The sequence below is a fragment of the Meleagris gallopavo genome, chromosome 7 (genome assembly GCF_905368555.1).
Source record: "Meleagris gallopavo chromosome 7, MGAL_WU_HG_1.1, whole genome shotgun sequence".
In the NCBI taxonomy this organism is placed as follows: Eukaryota; Metazoa; Chordata; class Aves; order Galliformes; family Phasianidae; genus Meleagris; species Meleagris gallopavo.
Window position 1 is genome coordinate 24,034,755 of NC_139410.1, and position 19,889 is coordinate 24,054,643.

Below are 19,889 nucleotides of genomic sequence, written 5' to 3' on the forward strand. Positions count from 1 at the left end.
GCAGATACAGCTTTGACTCTGGTTAGTGTTGTCTGTAGCTGTTCCAAAATCTTACTGCCCAAATGGTTAGTTAACAGAGATGGGTACCACTTTCCTCACTATGCTTTGTGAAATGCAAGGAGGGGAAATTCAGCTGAAACATGAGAGGAGCAGAGAGCAGGCACCTGCCACTGCCAAGCCATCCACGTTTGTCACTAACATGCACTGGGAATTGATCCTTTGAAGAGAAATGAATTCAAAGTCAGAGAGGAAGCTTCTGGTCTCGGAGAAATGAACCATGACACCTCAACAGATCCAGGCAGGGTGATGGCTCTGACTGTGCAAGCATGACCTCATGCCTTGTGGGCTAACAAAACTTAGTAGACAAGCACACAGGGATAAAAATGAACATGTATAATTTGCAAGTAGGTGTGTGTAAGTGGAAAGAACAAAATAAGAACTGTCTTGCATATAGATACGAGGTAGATATAAGAGCGTTGCTGTTTTTTATTTTCTAGTTATTTTTCACAATGAGCCATAAGCACTGAATTGCTGTTCTCTGCCACACTTTGGCCTCATCACAAAGGAATACATCTGACTGGGTTTGATTGGAAGGAAGGATGTTTCTTCTGCTCACCAGTATGTTCAGAATCACACCCCTAGATGTGAAGGGACCTGGGTCACAGCCAGACCTTTCAACTGCTTTTGTCGGAGCCCTGCCCTTCTACAAGGAAAGGGGTAATCTCTACCTGCTCATCTCTACACAGAATCATTTGAATATGGTGATAGCTGGATAAGCACAGCTCAGAGCTGGAATTCCCCTCATCGTGGCAATCAGATACAAGATGCAGGGATATTGCTCAACGGTCCCATTAAAATAATATTGGAGATGGTGTCACAGAACCTCTTCCTGCATACAAGAGTGCTCCCTGGAGATTTGGCCAGAACCCAGATCCCCACCAAGGTAGGTATACAGATTTAGATCTCGCTTACATTTAATATAATCATAATCCAGTATGTATTTGCCAACAGACTGGTTATTTACTAAGTCACATGTAGAATTGCACTAACATACTTTATGCTTGCTAACAGAGCTTTCTGGGAAGGAAACTTTAAATAAAGATCTCTGCTGGAAAGAAACAGCTTTGTTGAGTGGATGTTTTTCATCACATTCATTTTATGCTAGTTCAGCCTCATCTCCCAGATTTTCATTAAAAGGGTTTCACACACCTCGTAATCAATATCTAAGTGATCCGAGTCCCCCTTCGTTCGAAAATGCTGAGTATGCTTGTCCACTGTGAAGTTCACCTGCTTGTTGAAGCGCTCTATGAGAACTGAGTGCCAGTGTTGGTCATCCAGGAGGCTGCCCAGGGTGATAGATGTGTGGCTGTTAGTGAAGTGCAGGTTGGAGTCCCCTGAAGGGGAAGAAACAGGCGTAAGACACCAGGGTAACCTCAATGCCCTTATCTAAAGAATTAGGGCTCAAGATGAGCTCATGTACTACTGAAAACAAACCAGATCCCTGTCCAGAAACAGATCTTTCACAAAGCATTCTAAGGTTCTTTGGGCCTCTCATTTATACCTGTATGTACACACACATTTCCTTCCTTTGTGTCTTAAGAGCTCCCTTTCTGCAGCACTAAAATCTGCTGCCTATTCACACAAAAAAGCTACTGCTGATGTTTCAGTTCCAGCTATGTGTTTTTCTCATATTTTAATGATAATATTGCATCTGACTATTTTTGGAGGAAAAACAAGCAATATAATCACAAATCAGTGGAGCAACGTGAATGCAAGGGTTTCATTTAGTTCAAAAAGATTCTTAAACCCATTCTAAATCTCCAAGTTTAGATCAAGAATCATAAAAATATTTAGGCCCTACCTCACTGATTTGTAGCACTCTTCTGTATTCTGACTGGCTGTATGTCTAAACACTTAAATCAGAGGGTCTGAAAAGGAGTATGTGTCCTTTTTTATATCCCAGCAGAATAGAAAGAAGACATGCTCCAAAACTGTCAATCAAGATGCAAGCACACTGAAGAACACACATCAAAATCCTTGTCCGTGGCACATGAATGCACACAGAGAATATGAAATGGCTAAAATCTGTAGATTTGGGGCTACTGCTGAAAGAAAACAACTCTTATCTGAGATGACGCATTCACAGAGTCTCTCCCAAGGAAGTAGTAACAATATATTTAACTATACCTTATTCTTATCCCAGCATGAAACATTTGGGAGCAGAGGACAAATCAGTATGAGAAATGTGAGTCAGCAGGGACTGCTGAGGCAATAACCATGGCTCTCCCACAACTGAAGCTAATGAAGATTTTGCAATAAGGCTAGAGGATAGAGATTGATCACTCCTACTTACAGTAGCACCTAACATCATCAAAGTGCTTTAGTACATTCACCAGGAAAAAGCAAACACTCTTCTACAAAGAAAAACTAATCCAGTCTTTCATCTGCCCCTGCAACCCAACATGATCACATGGTGATAGTCTTCCAGATATTCACAGTGCTCAACAGCAACCACCTCTAGAAACAATGCAATATCCAAGTACACTGTATTTTGATCAAAGAAATCTCATTTCATTTCTGTATTCTCTGCAAAGTTATGATTACAGAACAGAAAAAAGAGACAAATCCTTTGAACCCCAAGCCATAGAATCACTACTGATCTGAGCTGAAGTTTCCAGCTGGTGCTTAACATAACAAAAACAAAAAACAAACAAAAAAAAAAACAACCTAAGACTATCCTTGTTAGAGTAATATGTGAACCAGCAAGCTTAATTGCCCTCACCCAGGTTGATGTGCAAGGAGAGCTTCCCCTTCTGCAGTTCCAGGGTAATATAATCTCCACGTTGTCCTTCTCCGTGGAATAAGACTCCATCCTCCTGCATGCTCTTGAACTTTAAGGAAACCACATCTTTGAACGTGCTCATAAGCTTCTGATTGAACCTGTAGAGGAGGGAACTTCTGCCATCGAAGTCTGCAATATCTGACTCTGGAGAAAAGAAGATGACAAAATGAAGAGGAGAGACAGCATCAGGAGAGGGACCAAAACATTTCAGGATTGTTTCAATTACTGCTTGGAGCTTGGTATTCTCAGAAGTGTAAATCCACAGGACATACATAGCAGCTGTGCAACCCTGAAATCATACCACATTTAATCCATTTATAAGCCCTCTTGCTGTTTGAGAGAAAGGGAAACACTATAAAAAAAAAAAAAACAGAAGTACTCTGCATCTTTCCTCCTCCTTCTCATATAAATTTTGTTTTGTCACTTAATTTTTTAAAACAAACCTTCCTTTAGATTCAGATCTCCAGAGCATTCCTTGTCACATTTGTTGTTTGTCTCTTAAACACACCCAGGATATTATTCATTACTTTGAGCTACTTGAGCTCTCACTCAAGGTTTTGTACCTTCAGAAATGCCTGGTGAGATGTTTTTGCACAGCCATATCTGCATCTAACTTTGCATCCAAATAAGCACCATCTTAGCCTCTAGGGTTGGCTGCATGTTTGTGATGGACATTTATCAACCACGTTTCTGCATGCAAATTGAGTACACTGGCAGAACTGTTCAAATATAAATTCAAAAAACTTTTGAAGGGATTTCATGGGAACTGAGCATCTAAACTGATTACACACCTTTGAAAATCCTACTTAAAAACATACTTCCCTCTTCAGACAGCCTCTAAAACCCAATCACAGTGATGGGAAACAAGCTATCAGTTCTTCAATTCCAATAAATATTTCCTTCAGCACAGAAAAATGCAATACTCTCTTTGCATAACAAAGTGGTATTTTAAGTAAAATACATTTCTGGAAAATTTTGTTTTATTTTTCGCTATATATACCCCAAAAAATTTGAGGTACTTTTAAATTAGGCATCATAGTGAAATTTGACTGATGTACACAAGGACTGCTCCAAAACTAATGCCTCCTGTTTTATTACATTGGTCCACAACATCAGAGGCTGATGTTGCTGATATGGCAGAAGAGATTGAACCTCCCCTACTATATTCTTATTACATCTTACTGATGTTCAACAGACAGCAGCAACAGGTCAGTTCCTTCTGACGTGGAAGTGCATATGAAGCAAAGGTACATCACTAAATTCCTCCAAAATGGCACCCACTAACATTCCTTAATGCTTGCTGAGCGTTTATGGAGACCAAATAATAGATGTTAGCAAGGTGAAAATTGGACTGTACGGCCAACATTTTTCTAGCAATGAGGTTGTTACAGCAACTGTAAAACAGTTGGTCACGTCTGCTAGTGCACATTTTTACATGGATGGCATGCAATCTCTTGATCATCGTTGATAAAAACGCATAGCTAATGGTTGTGACTATGTTGAAAGATAGTTACAACAGTGTTTAGTAACTGAGAATTTCCTCTATCAAATAGTGTTATTGTGCTCTTTGTATCCACTGTAGTCTCCATGGAAATAAATAGAAAGCATTCCTCTCTGAACAGCCTACATAAATTCAGTTCTAGGTCTATCCAAATCTAATTTGGCACAAATTACAAACAAAATATCTACTTGTAAATTATAAATTTGTAAATTCTGTAAATTAGGTTTTTCTTTGTTAAGAAAAATCTTAAAGAACATTGGAAGAAAAAAAATCTGAACAAGCATTTACCATGCTACAAAACTACTGGGATACACGTATAAACACAAAGAATATCTTTGCAGTAACAGAGAAGAAAGAGTAAAGGCTATCTTTGTTTGCAAATCACATTTTAATGATAATCTAAAGCAATTGTTTTTTCATTTTCTTTTAAAAATAACTTAAAGGTCCACGTGTAAAACAATCAAGACTTCCAGGTCAGCAACTGTATTAAAGATGTTGGTTTTAAGTCTTTTAAGCTCCTTTGAGAGTTCTTCAACTCCTTGGGGTTTAATGGTACTTTCATTTTTCTCTCTTTTAAAAAACAGAAGTAATGGTTTGCTTTGGGTTGGGATTTTTTTTTTTTTTCATTTTTCTTCTTTTTTATATTTTAAACCTGACTAACACGTAAAGAGGTTTGTATTTAAAATCTTAACTCTAAGCTACAACGTAACACAATTTCTAGAACAGTTCTGACCTCAACATTTACAAAGCACAGTACAACAGGAAACCTGATTCTGATAAGTGCTCCTTCACTCATTATCAGTTGTGAAGACACTAGCCCACAAATAACCCAGAATAAAATGTGAACACGTCAAATATATGCTAATATTGACGTCCAGAATTCATTTGTGGCAGTTTATATGACAACAATTAATTGTCTTCCCATAACAAACTGGAAGATCCAGCACTATTCTAGTAGCCATTGCAGAAAACTAGCCTGTTTGTATTTATTTAGAACACGTGTATGTTTGCAACTCACCTGTAGAAGACAAGGATAAGAAATGTTATAAGTCTAAGTAAATTTACAGAAATAAAAAACTAAAACATAACACGTGCTTTCATTCTGCACTGCATGCTGGTTTTCTGGTGCTCACTGAAGAGAGACTTTATTCAGTCTTCATATGCTTCCTGTGTTTCAATTTGCTTTCCCAAAACAGATGCAAACATTAAAATTGCTTAGGGGTGGGTGGAAAAAAGTCAGTTGAAGCTGAATTATCAGGTTAATTCAGCACTAAAAATAAAAATAAAGAATAAAAAAAATAAATAAAACTACAGGATCAAAGGGCTCAATCTGCGGGACTGATGACTGATCTGACGCTGGCAGATGACAGACTGAAAACAAAGTGAGAGAATGGAGTTTACTTATGCAGGAATGAACAAGAAAGCAGAAGATACATTGTTTTTCTTACAAAGACCCTCCTCTAGTGATTTTGGAAAAAAGTAACTAGTTACTCAGCAAAGTTACTTCTCAATATGAAAATATCCTCTAAGAACTGGTGCAATTTGAGATAAAAACTCTTACTCTTGCACCTGTATCAATGAGCAGAAGCCTTGGCTCCCTGTGGGAGGTAGGAACTCTATTCTCCATGTGAACAGATGTCCTGCTGGCTGGCCAGGCCTTGCTGGCTTCAGGACGTCTGAAGCAATACAATCTCCTGCTCCACAGCTCTCTCAATCGTGTATCCCAAGGGAAAAATGTGGATGAGCACCTCAAAGGTGACTGTTATGCTGGCAGCTTTGTTTCTATCACAAATCTGTCTGTTGGTAAGTACTCCTTTGGGTATTTGTCTTAGGCTGGGTTAATGCCTCTCACACAGGATGTGACTTTCTGTGTTCTTTTTTTCGTCTTGTCAGAAGACGAAGGAGAAAATGGAAGAAGGCAAGGGGGTGGGGAGGGAAAGAGAAAGAGGGGGGGAAAAAAAAAAAAAAAAAAAAAAAGATCAAGCAAAAGTATCATTTCATCGAGAACACAATATCAGATTGTATTCCCTGAAGCAACGAGAGCAAAAGATGAGAAATCAGAGTGCTGAACTGCAAATGAAAATTCATCTCTCAAAGGCAGAAGATACCCTATTCTCAGACCCTATCATTGTTTCTCCTGTGATTTCCCAGCCTGTTAACTGAACATATCCTGATCCTGCCGATGCATTTTGGGCCTTTAACTAGTTATAGAATACGATCAGCATCTTCAATGCAACTATAAATCTTATTCTATAAGAGCAATTGTGTCAGCAGATTTTCTCCTCTGTGCTAATCTAACAAGACTATTCCCAAGTATAAAGATAGACCCATTCCCTCCACCATCCAAAGCAATTGGTTTGCCATTTGTCTGAACACCGCCTCTGTGGCAACTCCAGTTATCTGTTGCAATCACACTGCTTCTGGATTCCTCACTGAAAATGGCCAGTGAGAGCATACACACACCTCTTAATGGAAATTTTCTTTTAACACATCATATATTATGTTTTCTGAACAGAAAGCGTCACTGTATACTTTTTGAGATCATCTTGCTCCTATTTCAGTATCTATTTTGAGGATAGAACTTTTGCAGGAATTTCAAATAAATGCAATTATATTTCATTGAAATATAAAGTTTGTCTGAGAAAGAAAACATCAATATGTACACTTCCTCTGTGAATTCCAGTCTATCTGACAGCCTTATGATTTTTTTTCCCTAAGGAGCTTTGATCCATATCTGATAAGGTCAAGATACTCATCTGCTTGAGACAGCTTTGCTGGTAAATGCTTCTATGTTCCAAATAAACACTGTGGACTGGTAGCCAGTTAGAGAGAGAAAGGGAAGAAACAGGAAGAAATGAGAAAAAACTGAAAGTACTTTTGTTTGCTAGAAGAGTGTTTGGAATAAATTCATAACAGTAAATGACCTATTATCAGGAGTAATAAACAACAGTGAATGCCAGACATTCCATGCTGACAGCAGTAAATTGCAGTCACATGGTAAACTACCCACTTTGGCATCCTGTGTATATTGTACTTAATCTCTAATATGACTCTTCAATATTTTTTATTTGTTACTGTGGCCTGGTAGAGATCTTGGAGACCAACAAGGCCTGACGGATGCCTTCCATCTGCCCCCTACTAAGCAGACAACATTGAAAGCTGCATTTGCCAAAAGTTAGCACAAGGTTGTGTTCCTGGGGCCTTTTCAGCAGAGAACAGTCACGCTCCAAATATGAGAGGTCAGAGCCTTGCACAGGCACAAAGGTGTCACATTTACTGAGATCTGCCATCACAAAAATCCTTAAGCAGCAGCAAAACCACAAAATCTTCCTGCAGCTGCCATCTTACACTCAAATATACTAGGTTAAAAAGGAGCTGATGTGATTGGAGAGCATACAAAGGGCCACAGGCTATTTTGCACTCCTTGGTGTACTACTGAGGTGCTCAGCTGCATATTTGGCATTAGTCCCAAGATTTTTAACAGATGTGCAGCAGCTCATTAAATTCAGATGGCCTAAGCTGTCAGTATCCTCAAACTTTTGTTTAAGTCATTCAAAGAATGCTGCCACTTGCACGAAAAGGACTTCCAGCTTGCCTGCAAATAATTGCTTTTACAATTTTCTGCCTAGGATATCAGTATAATGCAATGCTGTTTTCAGACCAGGTACCATACACTAGGGGCAAAAGTTGCTTGAAAGGTGGAATAGACAGCCAAAGATCCAGAGCCATCTGAATTTTAGCCTGCTACCAGTACAACTCAGTGGTTGCACGTGAATATTTGTGCAAGATCTGGCTCATCTGTGTTCCTCATGCACATTTTCTGTTTTTCTTATGCTTCACAACTTTATCCAAAGCAAACATGCCACTGAAAATACTTTTTTCAACTTCGGTGGACTTAATAGCAAATACTCTGGGTTTGTTTACATATTGAAGCCTTAACAGCATTCCAACAGTGTAAAGAGGATTGGGCATCAATAGGAATTAGATTCTTATCGATGAACTTATATCAGTTTAAGCTTTTGGTACTTGAAGGTGATAATAATGCTGTTCCTACTCCCAGCCTCACATCCCTTCTTTCATATACACAGACACTTGCATAAAGGGTCATCTCATAGACACGCTGTATATTTGGTCCATTCATTCTCCCTTAAGCTCCACTTTCTTCCTGGTTTGTGACTACGCTGTATCCAGTGGTTCTTTGACATTTCTTTTATTATTTTTTTTTCCCAATTATTACTGCATTTCCCATCCCTGAACTGAACACAGTGGATGAGCCTGTGTATTATCAAGCAATACAAAATGCACTTGTAGGGGTTCACCAGCTCAAGATCTGCTGTAGACATTCCATCAGTTTAAGAGTAAATATGACATTTTCTAAGTGATCATACATCTTTGTACAGTGCTGGAATGCCTGGCTTTAGGAGTAGGCAAGACCATGAAACTATATGAACAAAACTTGTAGACAGGAATTGCTTGGCATACAAAATTTGCTGAATAGAAATCTGAATGGCACATTTATATAAATGGGATGAATATTTCAACACCCTGTAAAACTTTTATGAATCCCTTTCTTTTCTGCTTCACTTCAACCTCATACCTTAATTTTCCACAACCATTTTTATTCCCTGTTAACCACAGGGTACAGGATGAAGATGAAGACTTAGATGATATCAGCATAAAGAAACAGTCAGCAAGTCACTCTGAAGTTTTCTTCATATCATAGAAGATGCAACCACAGTCTGACATGGATGTAGTGCCCATATAGCATTTCACATGGAGCAACACCAAAATGCTTTCAGCTAAAAAAATTTCAAGTTTCAGTTCCAGTCTCATTTGCTGCAAGACTATTTGGACTACACTCTTCGTGGCATAGATTTGATCATAATAATGGAAAAAAGCTTCTTGAAAACAGATAAGTTGTTTTGGAATGATGACATCAAGGGCAGTTAGTTTTTATTTATATGTAAGTTTTCAGTTTCCAGGTTCACTGATGTGGCTGGAAAAATGTATCTTACATAAGCAGCAGTCTGTCTAGAACAGGACATTGCAGGTCACTATGTAATGAATAGTTTATAATGTCTACGTATCAAAGTAGGTGGAGAGAGAGCATCTAAAAAAAGCTGAATGAGGCTTTTGGATCTACACACAGATAACAAGGACCTTAAGGTGAAACCATGTGCACTGGTTTCAAGATCTGAGTGTACACTGTTCAAGGAGATCATGTCAACCAAAACTTTTAAGACACTCCGCTCTTCACCCTGCTGATACAAATTCAAAAAGTCTCCCAGACAGCTTTCCCGCTTTTTATCTTACAACTCCTTTTCTGCACATATGAGAAGCAGATGAGGACTAAATCTAAATGGGCAGAGGTAGAATTACATTAGCGTCACATAATGGTAAGCTGTTCCACATCACATCAAATTTACTGGCCAAATGGCTGTTAATCCTCTGAGCTTCCCAGTCAAACATTGCCTGTCTCCAGAAGTCTCTATGCACTACAAAGTCATATTTGACCACAACAGAAATAAACCCACAACCACCTAAGGAACAAATACTGGAACTGTGTTTCCTCACTTGGGGTCTTGTCTGAATTTGTGCCTGAGAGCAACGCTGGGCCTTTTTCTTTACTTTCATACGCTAACATGGTCATACGTCATACATTTGCACCACCCAGAAATAGTTGTGTGGCTGAAATGCCTGGAAGTAACAGTGTTTATAAACTGCTCCCATGACAATGTGCTGCAGATGGTGCCTTAGAAGGTCATCACCGTGTCTCGAAGAAAATACCATGCAAAAACTGTAAAGCAGCAGATAAGTTCTCTTGTCTCTAGGGTTATAAAATCATCAGTCTCAAACAGAAACACTAGCTGCACAAGCTCAGCACTTTCCTCAACAGTTAGATAATTTGCCTTTAAAAAAATATAAATAAATCATCACACGCAAAAAATACCCTTAAGGAGATGACAGTGACATTCCTAAATAAAACACTACACAAACCTCCACAGAAGTAGGAGGTGAGGCATGAGGTTTCATAGCACCACACTGCTTTACTCATCTCTGGCAAAGCTTTACCAGCAGAGCTAGATAGGAGTACATCCCCATACAGAAAGACAAGCACTATTACTGAAGGAAAAGTTATATATTTCACATTACATTTTAACTCATTCCTTGCTGGATTCCTACTGAAGTATTGACACCGCCAACAAAAGCTTCTTAAAAAAAAACACGAGATAAGAGTTAGCCACTTACTATAAGAGCAACCGAAGACCTCCACTCTCAGCCCTATGTGACCACCAACATTCCACTTCAGAGGGATGAAGCGCAAGAAGCGAGCTTTCATGGAGTACAGGAGTTTGTGGTGAACCACGCTGTCAGCATTGCTGTTCCCTGTGAAAACCTGGAAGGACAGAGAGCCTTGGTGAAACATTTAACATTGAATTTGAAATTCAATTTGGAAGGATGTGAACAACTTTGTAATTTTTATTCTAAAAAATTGCTTAGAAGAAAACTTAGCAATGAATTTAAATAATTCTAAGTTCTGTGCATCTTTTGCAGACAGTAAAGAGGGACATGAGAGCACACAAGGTGCCTCAGCAGGACTTGGGGGGACACATACAGGGTGTTACGAAAGCAAGTTGTGGAAGCGGACATTATGGAAGATGTTGCACTATTTCCCCAGGCTCAAGATATTCTTCACAATGCTCCACCAGTCTCTAACATAAATCACAGTCCCTTCAGTACAGTGAGGGACAGGGCTCAGATTAGTGCTTGGTGCATTCAGGTTAGCAGAAAGAGGTGGCCATGAGACACTGTGGTTGGTCAGAGACCGGCAAGAACAGCACTGCAAATGCAGGACGAGATGAAAGCCTGAGTCAGGACACGTGAGAGTTTTGACAGTTTGCACTCAAGAAAATTTAAGCTTGCAAACTGTAATAATTTTTTTCTTGCCTGTTTGATTAATTGCCTGTAACTGCAAGACAGAATTAATGGCCCTACTCAGAATTAACATTTAATAAAAGGAAACTTTCCAGTTAAATTTCTACTCAAATACAAATATTCATTTTTTTCCCACAAATGCTATTAGAAATGGAGTAAAACCTCTATTTTAAAGTTTTTGTTTTAGTAAATCCAGTAAGACATTGTTTCATTAGATCTACATTCAAAAAAAAAAAGTTTTCTTGAACATTTATAAGGCAGAATGCTTTGAAACTTTATCATGCTCTTTTCATTTCATCTTAAAAACTCTGAAATAAGAAAAGTCTCTTTTATGTACTAAGCTTTATTTTCCAGTCATGACTGCAAAAGATAGCACATACCTCCATTGCTAAAACATGCTTAGCAAGCACCTTTCATTGCTGGTATTACTTGCCTTTGAAGACCAACAATCCTAGCGAAATCACCACCACAACACCAGGTACTTTAATGAAGGGAAGAGGAACATGTGATTTGTAAAATTATTTTTATTAGGAGCTTATGAGGTTGAAAAAGGTACATAATTCTGCTACCTAAGTCCAACTGTCTCCCAAGTCATTTCCTATCTCTTATTTTTTCTATGCACCAGATCATGTTTTAAACAAAGATTAGATTGTTATTGGTTGCTGATGGTTGACAAATCTCTTTCATATTCAGCCGTATTGTATGAGGGCTGCTCCAAAAGTAATGTCTCCTATTTTATTATATTGGCCCACAACATCAGAGGTGGATGTTGGAGGTATGGCAGTAGATGTTGAACTGTTCCACCAATAGTCTGTTACATTTTGATGCTGTGTGAGACTGTGGTAGAGGGGCAGTCTGACACAATGGGATCTGACATGAAAGCGCGTGTGAAGCAAAGGGAGGTCACTGAATTCCTCCACATGGAAAAAATGGCTCCCACTGACATTCATCAACAATCATTAAACATTTATGGAGACCAAACAGTGGATGCAGCACAGTGAGGCAGTGGGTGATGTCTTTCAGTAGAGGCAACAGTGACATGAAAGGCAAGCCATATTCCAGACAGCCATGTACAGCTGTCACACCACAAAATGCAGTTTCTTGTTCATCACTGGTGAAACCACGTAGCTAATGGGTGGTGACTATGTTGAAAAATAGTGTTTTGTAGGTGAGAATTTGCTATTTCAAATTGTATTATTGTGAACTTCATATTTATTGTAATTTCCTTGCAAAAAATAAGAGACATTACTTTCGGAACAACAAATGTATAATTAAGACGATCTGGATGGGGATACTTAATTCAGTGTTATCCACAAATGACAGTTTAGCAAGCATCAGATACATTTTGAGGAGTGCCACAAGTAGCACTTCAAGACGTTCAGGGTTTCTGCTTTCTGTATGGGAGCCCAATTCAAATTCCAGCAGAGATAATTTCAGAGGGTTTTTTTCCTGTATATTTCAAGTGAAATGATCTTGTTCTTCTCAGTAATGAAACTGTCAACAGAAAATAAGCCTCACAGTTGGAGCTGTGGCAGCACTCACATTTTTATTATTACATTCATGGATATACAAGGTGGTCGAAGGGGAGTGTTTGTATGTTTAGAAAGCTCATCACCTGAAATCCTGTGATTATGTAAAAATTTCATCTTTCATAGGATGAAAAAGGAGAATGGAAAAACACAAAAAAAGTTGAAGCAAAAATTTGAGTCTTACCAGTTGTGGGAAAAAAAGCTGAAAACGTAATAACTAGAATGCAAGTGAGAGGTGAAAATTAAGAGACAAAAGAAAAAGCACATCTCAGTACAGCAATACTGTGAAACAATTTCAGAGTCTGTGATTTCTTCTCATAATACTCTAATACACAGAGCTATCAGTAGAGCACATTGCATCATAGGCCACAAGGTAGTCATTTTCAGATTTATATGAAAAACAAACATTGTGGGAGACCGTGCTGAAAAACACCACACCTCTAGAAATATTTAAGTAATGGTAGCTAGGTGAAATTTGTGCACATGGCTGTGCTCTGAACAGTGCACACATTTCTGCTTGTGAAGCCAGTGGGAATGCAGCCTCCTGACACACACAAACACTTCATGGTGTTCAGTGGCCCTTCATGACCACTGGCAAATCAGGTCACAACTACCCAAAGTTGCTGCTAAGGGCACTTTTGACATCCTCCTAACAGGACAAACCTGTAATGACTTTTTTTTTCCCCTCCAAAGTTCACACAAACCAGAGATGCAACTCATGAGAGCATCATGGTGGCTCACAGCTGGTGTGCACAGCACACTCCAGGCACTGCTTTGTGTTATCAAAGGAATCTATACCTGGCACAAAGGTGAGAATCTTAGAATCATTAAGGCTGTAAAAGACCACTAAGACCATCACCAGCAATTAACTCATCTCCATCATGCCCGCTAATCATGTCCCTCAGTGTCACATCTCCACATTTCTTGAATACCTCCAGGGACAGTGACGCCTTCACCTTTCTGGGTAGCTGCTCCCAGTGCCCAACCACTCTTGTTGAGAATAAACATGCAACCTGAATTACCCGAGCACAGCTTAAAGTCATTACCTCTTGTTCCATCCCAGATTCCTGGGAAAAGAGGCAAAAATCTTACCTCATACAACCTCCTTTCAGAGGTAGCACAGGGACATCTGTATCCTGCTGTCTATAAGGAGGCCCAGGTGCCCCTCCCCCCCCATAGGCCTAGCTCACAGGCATCCATGCCAAGATATTTCCTTCATAACACCTCAAGGAAGAGGTAGAGTAGTGAACATCAGGACTCCAACATAGTCAGAACCCAATCTGCTGCACAACTCCATAACTACCCCTCTCACACTGAAGCTGAGCTGGTAAAAACAAACCCTTCATAAAAAAAACAAGATGTCCTTATAGCAGTGTTTCTCAGGCTTCTCAGTGAAACTTGGGGAAAAAAAATCCACATCAACCTGCACCATTAACATAGTTTTGCATGCAGCCAGCACAACACTGCTTGTGGCTAACCACAGGGCATTGCTGTGCATGCCTTCAGGATTGTTTTGAATTTCACACTCAATTCCCACTGCTCTACTGATTATCTTCCAATGTTTCGTGGACCACCTGTGGGCTGGAGACCATTGATTGAATAACACCAATTGCCTCAGATAGTCACTTGAAAACTCAGATCCACAGCTGACAGGGAAATGATCCATCCATTAAAGAAGATGAAACAAGGATGCAGCACCAGATTTCTTAGCCCTAGTGGTTCAAATATTGACTAACAGTAAACTTACTGGCTAGAATGACAGAAATACTTCTTGAGAAACAGGCTCTATAACAACCTGTTGCTGACAGGGATTAATTCACAGGAATAAAATGACAAACTAGCACAGGAAACAAAGCACTCACAGAGTTTCCCAAATGATGCAGATGCGCTGGGAAGGAACATAACACTGAAATCTGGGGTTTCTCAAAAGCCCTGTAAACTTAGCAGACTGAGGATTTACTTGGGATATTCTGGTTCTGGAATTATATGAGTCTTACAAATCAAAAAATTCCATTAGCACCAAATATTGCTACTAGCTTCCTGAAGGCACTATGTAGCCCTTTCCCTAGCACTCGCAGCTGTAAGGTTAACAGCTTACCATGAGCTGGGCTTCACCTAGGACCAAGCTTGTTTTATGGTGCCTGGCTGCATGGTGCCCCACTGTGACCAGACTGTGGCACCACAGTAATATTTTATGTGTTTTTTATGAGTCAGCAGAGGCAGGGCCCACTTGCATGAAGAGGTGACATAGTAACAGCTGCTGTGGTTTGGAGCAAGGTCTCCAGGCCATTACTTGCTTCACGAGTTATGTTGAAGAGGAATAAAAGAATTCCAGTTTAGTTTTTTGTATTATGAATTGGGGAAAAAAAAAAAAAAAAAAAAACCACTAAAAATGCAGATTTCAGAAGATGCTCTAGTTTAAAAATCACTGGTAATGCCTAGAATGTAGATGTGCAACTCTCACAGGAAAAACAGAAACAAAGCAAATGATTTATTTTTTTTTTTTAATACACTATTTCCATTCAAAGAGATCTCAAAAGCTATTTACGGGCACCTCAAGAAAATGTCATGCAACTGTGATGAAATGCAACAGCTGTTTAATAACCTTGCAAACATTTATTTCTCTACTTGATATATTAATTCAGATCTATACCAGATCATACCAGTCAAGGATATGATGTGCTCAACTTTAGATTGCACTTTGACTAAACTCTCTTAGACTTGTTTCCAGATGAAGACAGATATGTGGAACTTTGGTGCAAGAAAGTTTTCTGCTCATGAAAGCCCAATTAATTCAAAAAATAGCATCAGACTCTGGACTTTATCTCAGTCTGCCTGTACACAAACTCTGCACACCAAAAGCAACTTATTTACAGACCTGCGGAAGGTGGCTCCCATAATGATTCTGCTGAATATATTTTGCTCTCCCACTTTGTTAGGCAGGTAATGGGATGGGTTCAAAATCCATATGCAAGCAGCAACATAGGCACAATCAGCCCTGAATGGTCATCAGGGAGACTTGAGGTTAACTACTTTCTAGGGAAGATAATTTTAGGATGCAGAGTACTCTCATTTCTGCCAAAGTCATTCTGATGAACAGAGCTGAGGAAAAGAAACTCAGCAAAATAGATTAGAAATGTGCAGAGGGCACATAACACAGATGTTGGCAATTTACAACATTTCAATCTTCACTGAAAGAGAACACGAGTACAGAAAAAGAGCACTCCACCTTCAAATCTCACCCATGAAATCACAATGATTCCTCCCCTGTCTAAAGAAATAAGGACAGGAGCATTCTTAATTCAAGGTATCCAGCAGCTTAGTGAAGGAACCAAAGTGGGATAAAAAGCAGCCAAGCTCATCGTAAATCCCAGAATTGCAACACAATGTAAAACAATGCCATTCTCCACTTTAAAGTTTCTTTCTAGAATGGGAAAGATCACAACCTGAAAGGAGTTAGCACTGAGATACAGAACATTCTGTATTCTACTCCTTGCAACACTTCCTCTAATACTTGTACAATAAAACATGAATTTCCAAATAAGAAACAAGGAAATCTGAAGCATGAAGGAGAAAACATTGCCTTACTTTCTACATATTCTATGCTGAAATAAGCTCTAAGTTGAGGCAGCTTTCATCTTTGCAAGAGACAACAGCATTTCAATTCTGCTCAAATCAGTGTTTCCTGTAACTGTGGTACTACTGAGTATGGGAATTCAGTTTTTTGCAGAACCTGAAACCAGGTTATGGTAAGAGTTGTTCATCTCTATGTGTATGCATGGAAAAAGATTGAATGGTACAATGACAAGGACAAAAAAAAAAAAGCCACAATGCACCATATGGAAACTCAGCAGCTGATTTTAATGCGATGCTACTATTTTCACAGTACAATAATATTGCATCAGTACCTGCTAGCAACATCTAGGGCCTGGATGGGTTTCTGGTAGATATTTTGACTTTTTATGGCAATTAAAATTAAGAATTCCATTTCCACTGCACAATGAAAGCAACCGTTGGTTTTGGCAAGACTGAAAACTTTCATTTTCACACCTCAGCCCCTTATGACCATAGACACAGATGTAAGAAAAAAGAGACAAGAATGTGAAAGTAAAAAATATTCAAAATCAAGATGTATTTGTATATTTCACCTTTTCTACATACCATGCATTTCAAAAGTGAAAAATGTTGTTTTACCAGTGTAATGGAAAAAGCCCTGCCCATCGAGCCAGAGCTGTTAATAACTATATCAATCATGATAAACATGCACTGAAATGGCTTTCCTGTTGTCTCAATCACCGTGTGTCCAGGCTGGGAGACACTAAAAGGTCTAAACTCATTTGGAAAGCGAGTTAAAGCAGCTCTCCAGGATGGAGTTCATAACAAGACCTGACCCCGGGGTGTTTCTCTCCTTCAGCCTAAAAAATTATTTTGCTATTAGAGGGGGCCATACCATGAGGAAAAGCAAAAGACAACAAAAAATGGTTGCTTGGCCCTAGAGACCTGCATTCTAGGTCTTTGCAATCAACTACAAAGCAGACATTTGGCATATGCAATATAAATCTATGTATTTTATTTCATCTTTTCTTCCTGAAGAGACAACTTTTCTTTCAGAAAACCCAACACAGTCTCTAAAACAGAAGTACAAATTTGCCTACTTTGCAAAGTCAGTAGAAGCTTTTTTCATTGGTTTGAGGTTTCAGGCTGAGCCCACGAGAACCATCTGCCAGCCTGGTCCAAAGGCTGGAGGCCAGAACAGGAGTCAGGAGGGGTGGATGTGTCCTTTTAGCACATCACTCATCCCCAGGCATCTCTTTGTATTTTACATCCCTCTTTCCTGTTAATGTACCATAGTCTAAATGACAAACAAGGCTCATAACACCAGACTAAAACCTGTCATATCTTCATAAAGAACAGTCTACATTCTGCTTATATTTTCTTTTATTTTTTCCTAATAGCACCTCTCTTTTTCTCTTTAAAACACTCACTCTTGACATGAACCTCAGAAGCAACATTCCCCAGGCACATTGTCCAAGCTGCTACTGGTGAAGATATGGGGGAAAAAATAAGGGACACCTCTCAAAACTGTCATCCCATCACAGAGTAGCTGAGGAAATGACCATGGTCTGGGGAAAAGAAGATACAATGAAGTTCATACTACTTCATCCTGCAGAAGTGGGAGGGAAATTTGCCTCTAATCTGCACCATTATGCTGAGTACCCTTCTCTCTGGTTAGTTACTTTCCAAATATAGGAACAAATACTATTAGCAATATCATTAGTCCTGATGACTGCCCAGAACAAACCATGCTTATATTAAGGATGCTGTTTGTTATCCTTGTGCTAAGAATAAGCAGAACTGCTACAGATTTTTCCAATTAAGGTATATTATTGCAATTAAAAATATTAACTAAAATTAAAACTATTAATAAAAGAACATCAATTTTTAAATGGCAAATACTTCGTAAGAGAAAATATTTTAAAACAATCTTTAAAGAGTATCTACTGACATAAAAAAAAAGAGATAGATTTTTTCCAGAGGTCTGTATCAAAACAGAAAATGCCCATTTAATGATGGTGACATTAAAAACATGAAGCTTCATAGGACCCTTCAGGATAATAAAACTTCCTACTTAGACTAAAGAAAATGAAAAAAATTATTGCAAAACTTTTGTGGAGTCTATTTGCTTGCTTTTGCTTTAATTTATCCCTAGGAAGTTCTAATTTGTTTTATTTTCCTTGTAGTCAGCAGTACCTGACAAAATGTTGGATTTCTAGGCTGGAATGGACAGTATGATTTTAAATACATGTTGAACTACTCACATTGTTTAGGTACCAAAAAATTATTTACTAAATAGTTTTTTTCTCCTGATCCAGTTTTTGTTGTTGTTGTGTTTTTTGTTGTTTTTTTTTTTAATAACTTAGTAAACGAAACAGAGAAAGGAATGGATCCAGGTATTTGACCATAAATATCCATGCTATTTAACCGTTTCCATCTGACATGGTATAGCTTTTGTTGGTGTCAATCAGCCATAGACCATTCCCAACAGGCAGCTGGGAATGGTGATCATTTTGAGTTAAATCAATTGACTCCAGGATTACAATGTTGTTCCTTTACATTTCTGTTTATTCCTACAGACATAGCCCAAATATCTTATCCAACTTGAAGCTGGGCAGTCTGTCCTTTTTCAGTGTTGAACTAAGCACAATTTCCTTAGCCTACTGAGACACTATGTCAAGAAATGTAATGCTGCATCTCACCTACAGGTGCATTTCAATGATGGAGAATTGATCCCCAGCTTCAGTTTTTAGTATCATCTCTGTCTTTAGAGCAACTGGAGGTGAAACTATTATTGCTGTTATTATCATCATCAGTACTACATAAATTAATAATAATGGAAACAAGAAGCAGCTAAATTAAACACTTAAATTACAAGTCTAAGATAAAATCAGCAGCTAATTCCTGTTTCTGCTCAGCCTCCTTCACTTTATTTTAAAGGAAATCCTACATATAGTTAGCATTTTGAGCTATATCACAGCAAAGGATAAATATTCCCCCAGTACCTTGACTAGATTAACCTTAGCCAACAGACAAACTATTCTTTCCACTGCCAATGTTAATCACAGATTTCAGCTGTTCTTTTACATAAATCACATGAAGACCTTCATGATTTGTACTAAATTAGGAGGATTAACAACGCAGTGAATATGTTTATATCTAGCAACATTAGGGAACTCTGGGAACCTTCTCTGTATTAGCTTCAACAAAGTGCATTTAAATAGATACATGATATTTCTCTGGTTGTAATTTGCCAGACAGATCCAACAAGATGACACCAGAGAGGTGTTAGTTATTGCATGCAACACTGACCTCAGATGAATATTGTTCTTCATTATTTTACATTACACTCTCTTACAGAGTTAGATGGTAGTTTCATTTGGATCAGGAAAGTAATATCCTGTGGAAAAGGACAAATAGGTAGCCTTCTTTTTCCCCAGTGCTGTAAAATGCATTGAAGTGCACGTGCATACATATATTTCAGGCATACACTTCCTTCTGCTTTTTCCTCATTTGAACAGGAAAA

General features: G+C 38.6%; 1 protein-coding gene across 1 annotated transcript in view; it reads right to left on the reverse strand.

The window, feature by feature from the left end:
- Positions 1-19,889, reverse strand: part of CNTNAP5 (contactin associated protein family member 5) — a 244,070-nt gene that overhangs the window by 122,545 nt on the left and 101,636 nt on the right. The window contains exons 4-6 of the mRNA XM_085228567.1: positions 10,593-10,740; positions 2,783-2,986; positions 1,210-1,394 (exon numbers count right to left, since the gene is read on the reverse strand). Of these exons, the coding sequence (XP_085084693.1) occupies positions 1,210-1,394; positions 2,783-2,986; positions 10,593-10,740 (537 nt within the window). The remainder of the gene's footprint in view (positions 1-1,209; positions 1,395-2,782; positions 2,987-10,592; positions 10,741-19,889) is intronic.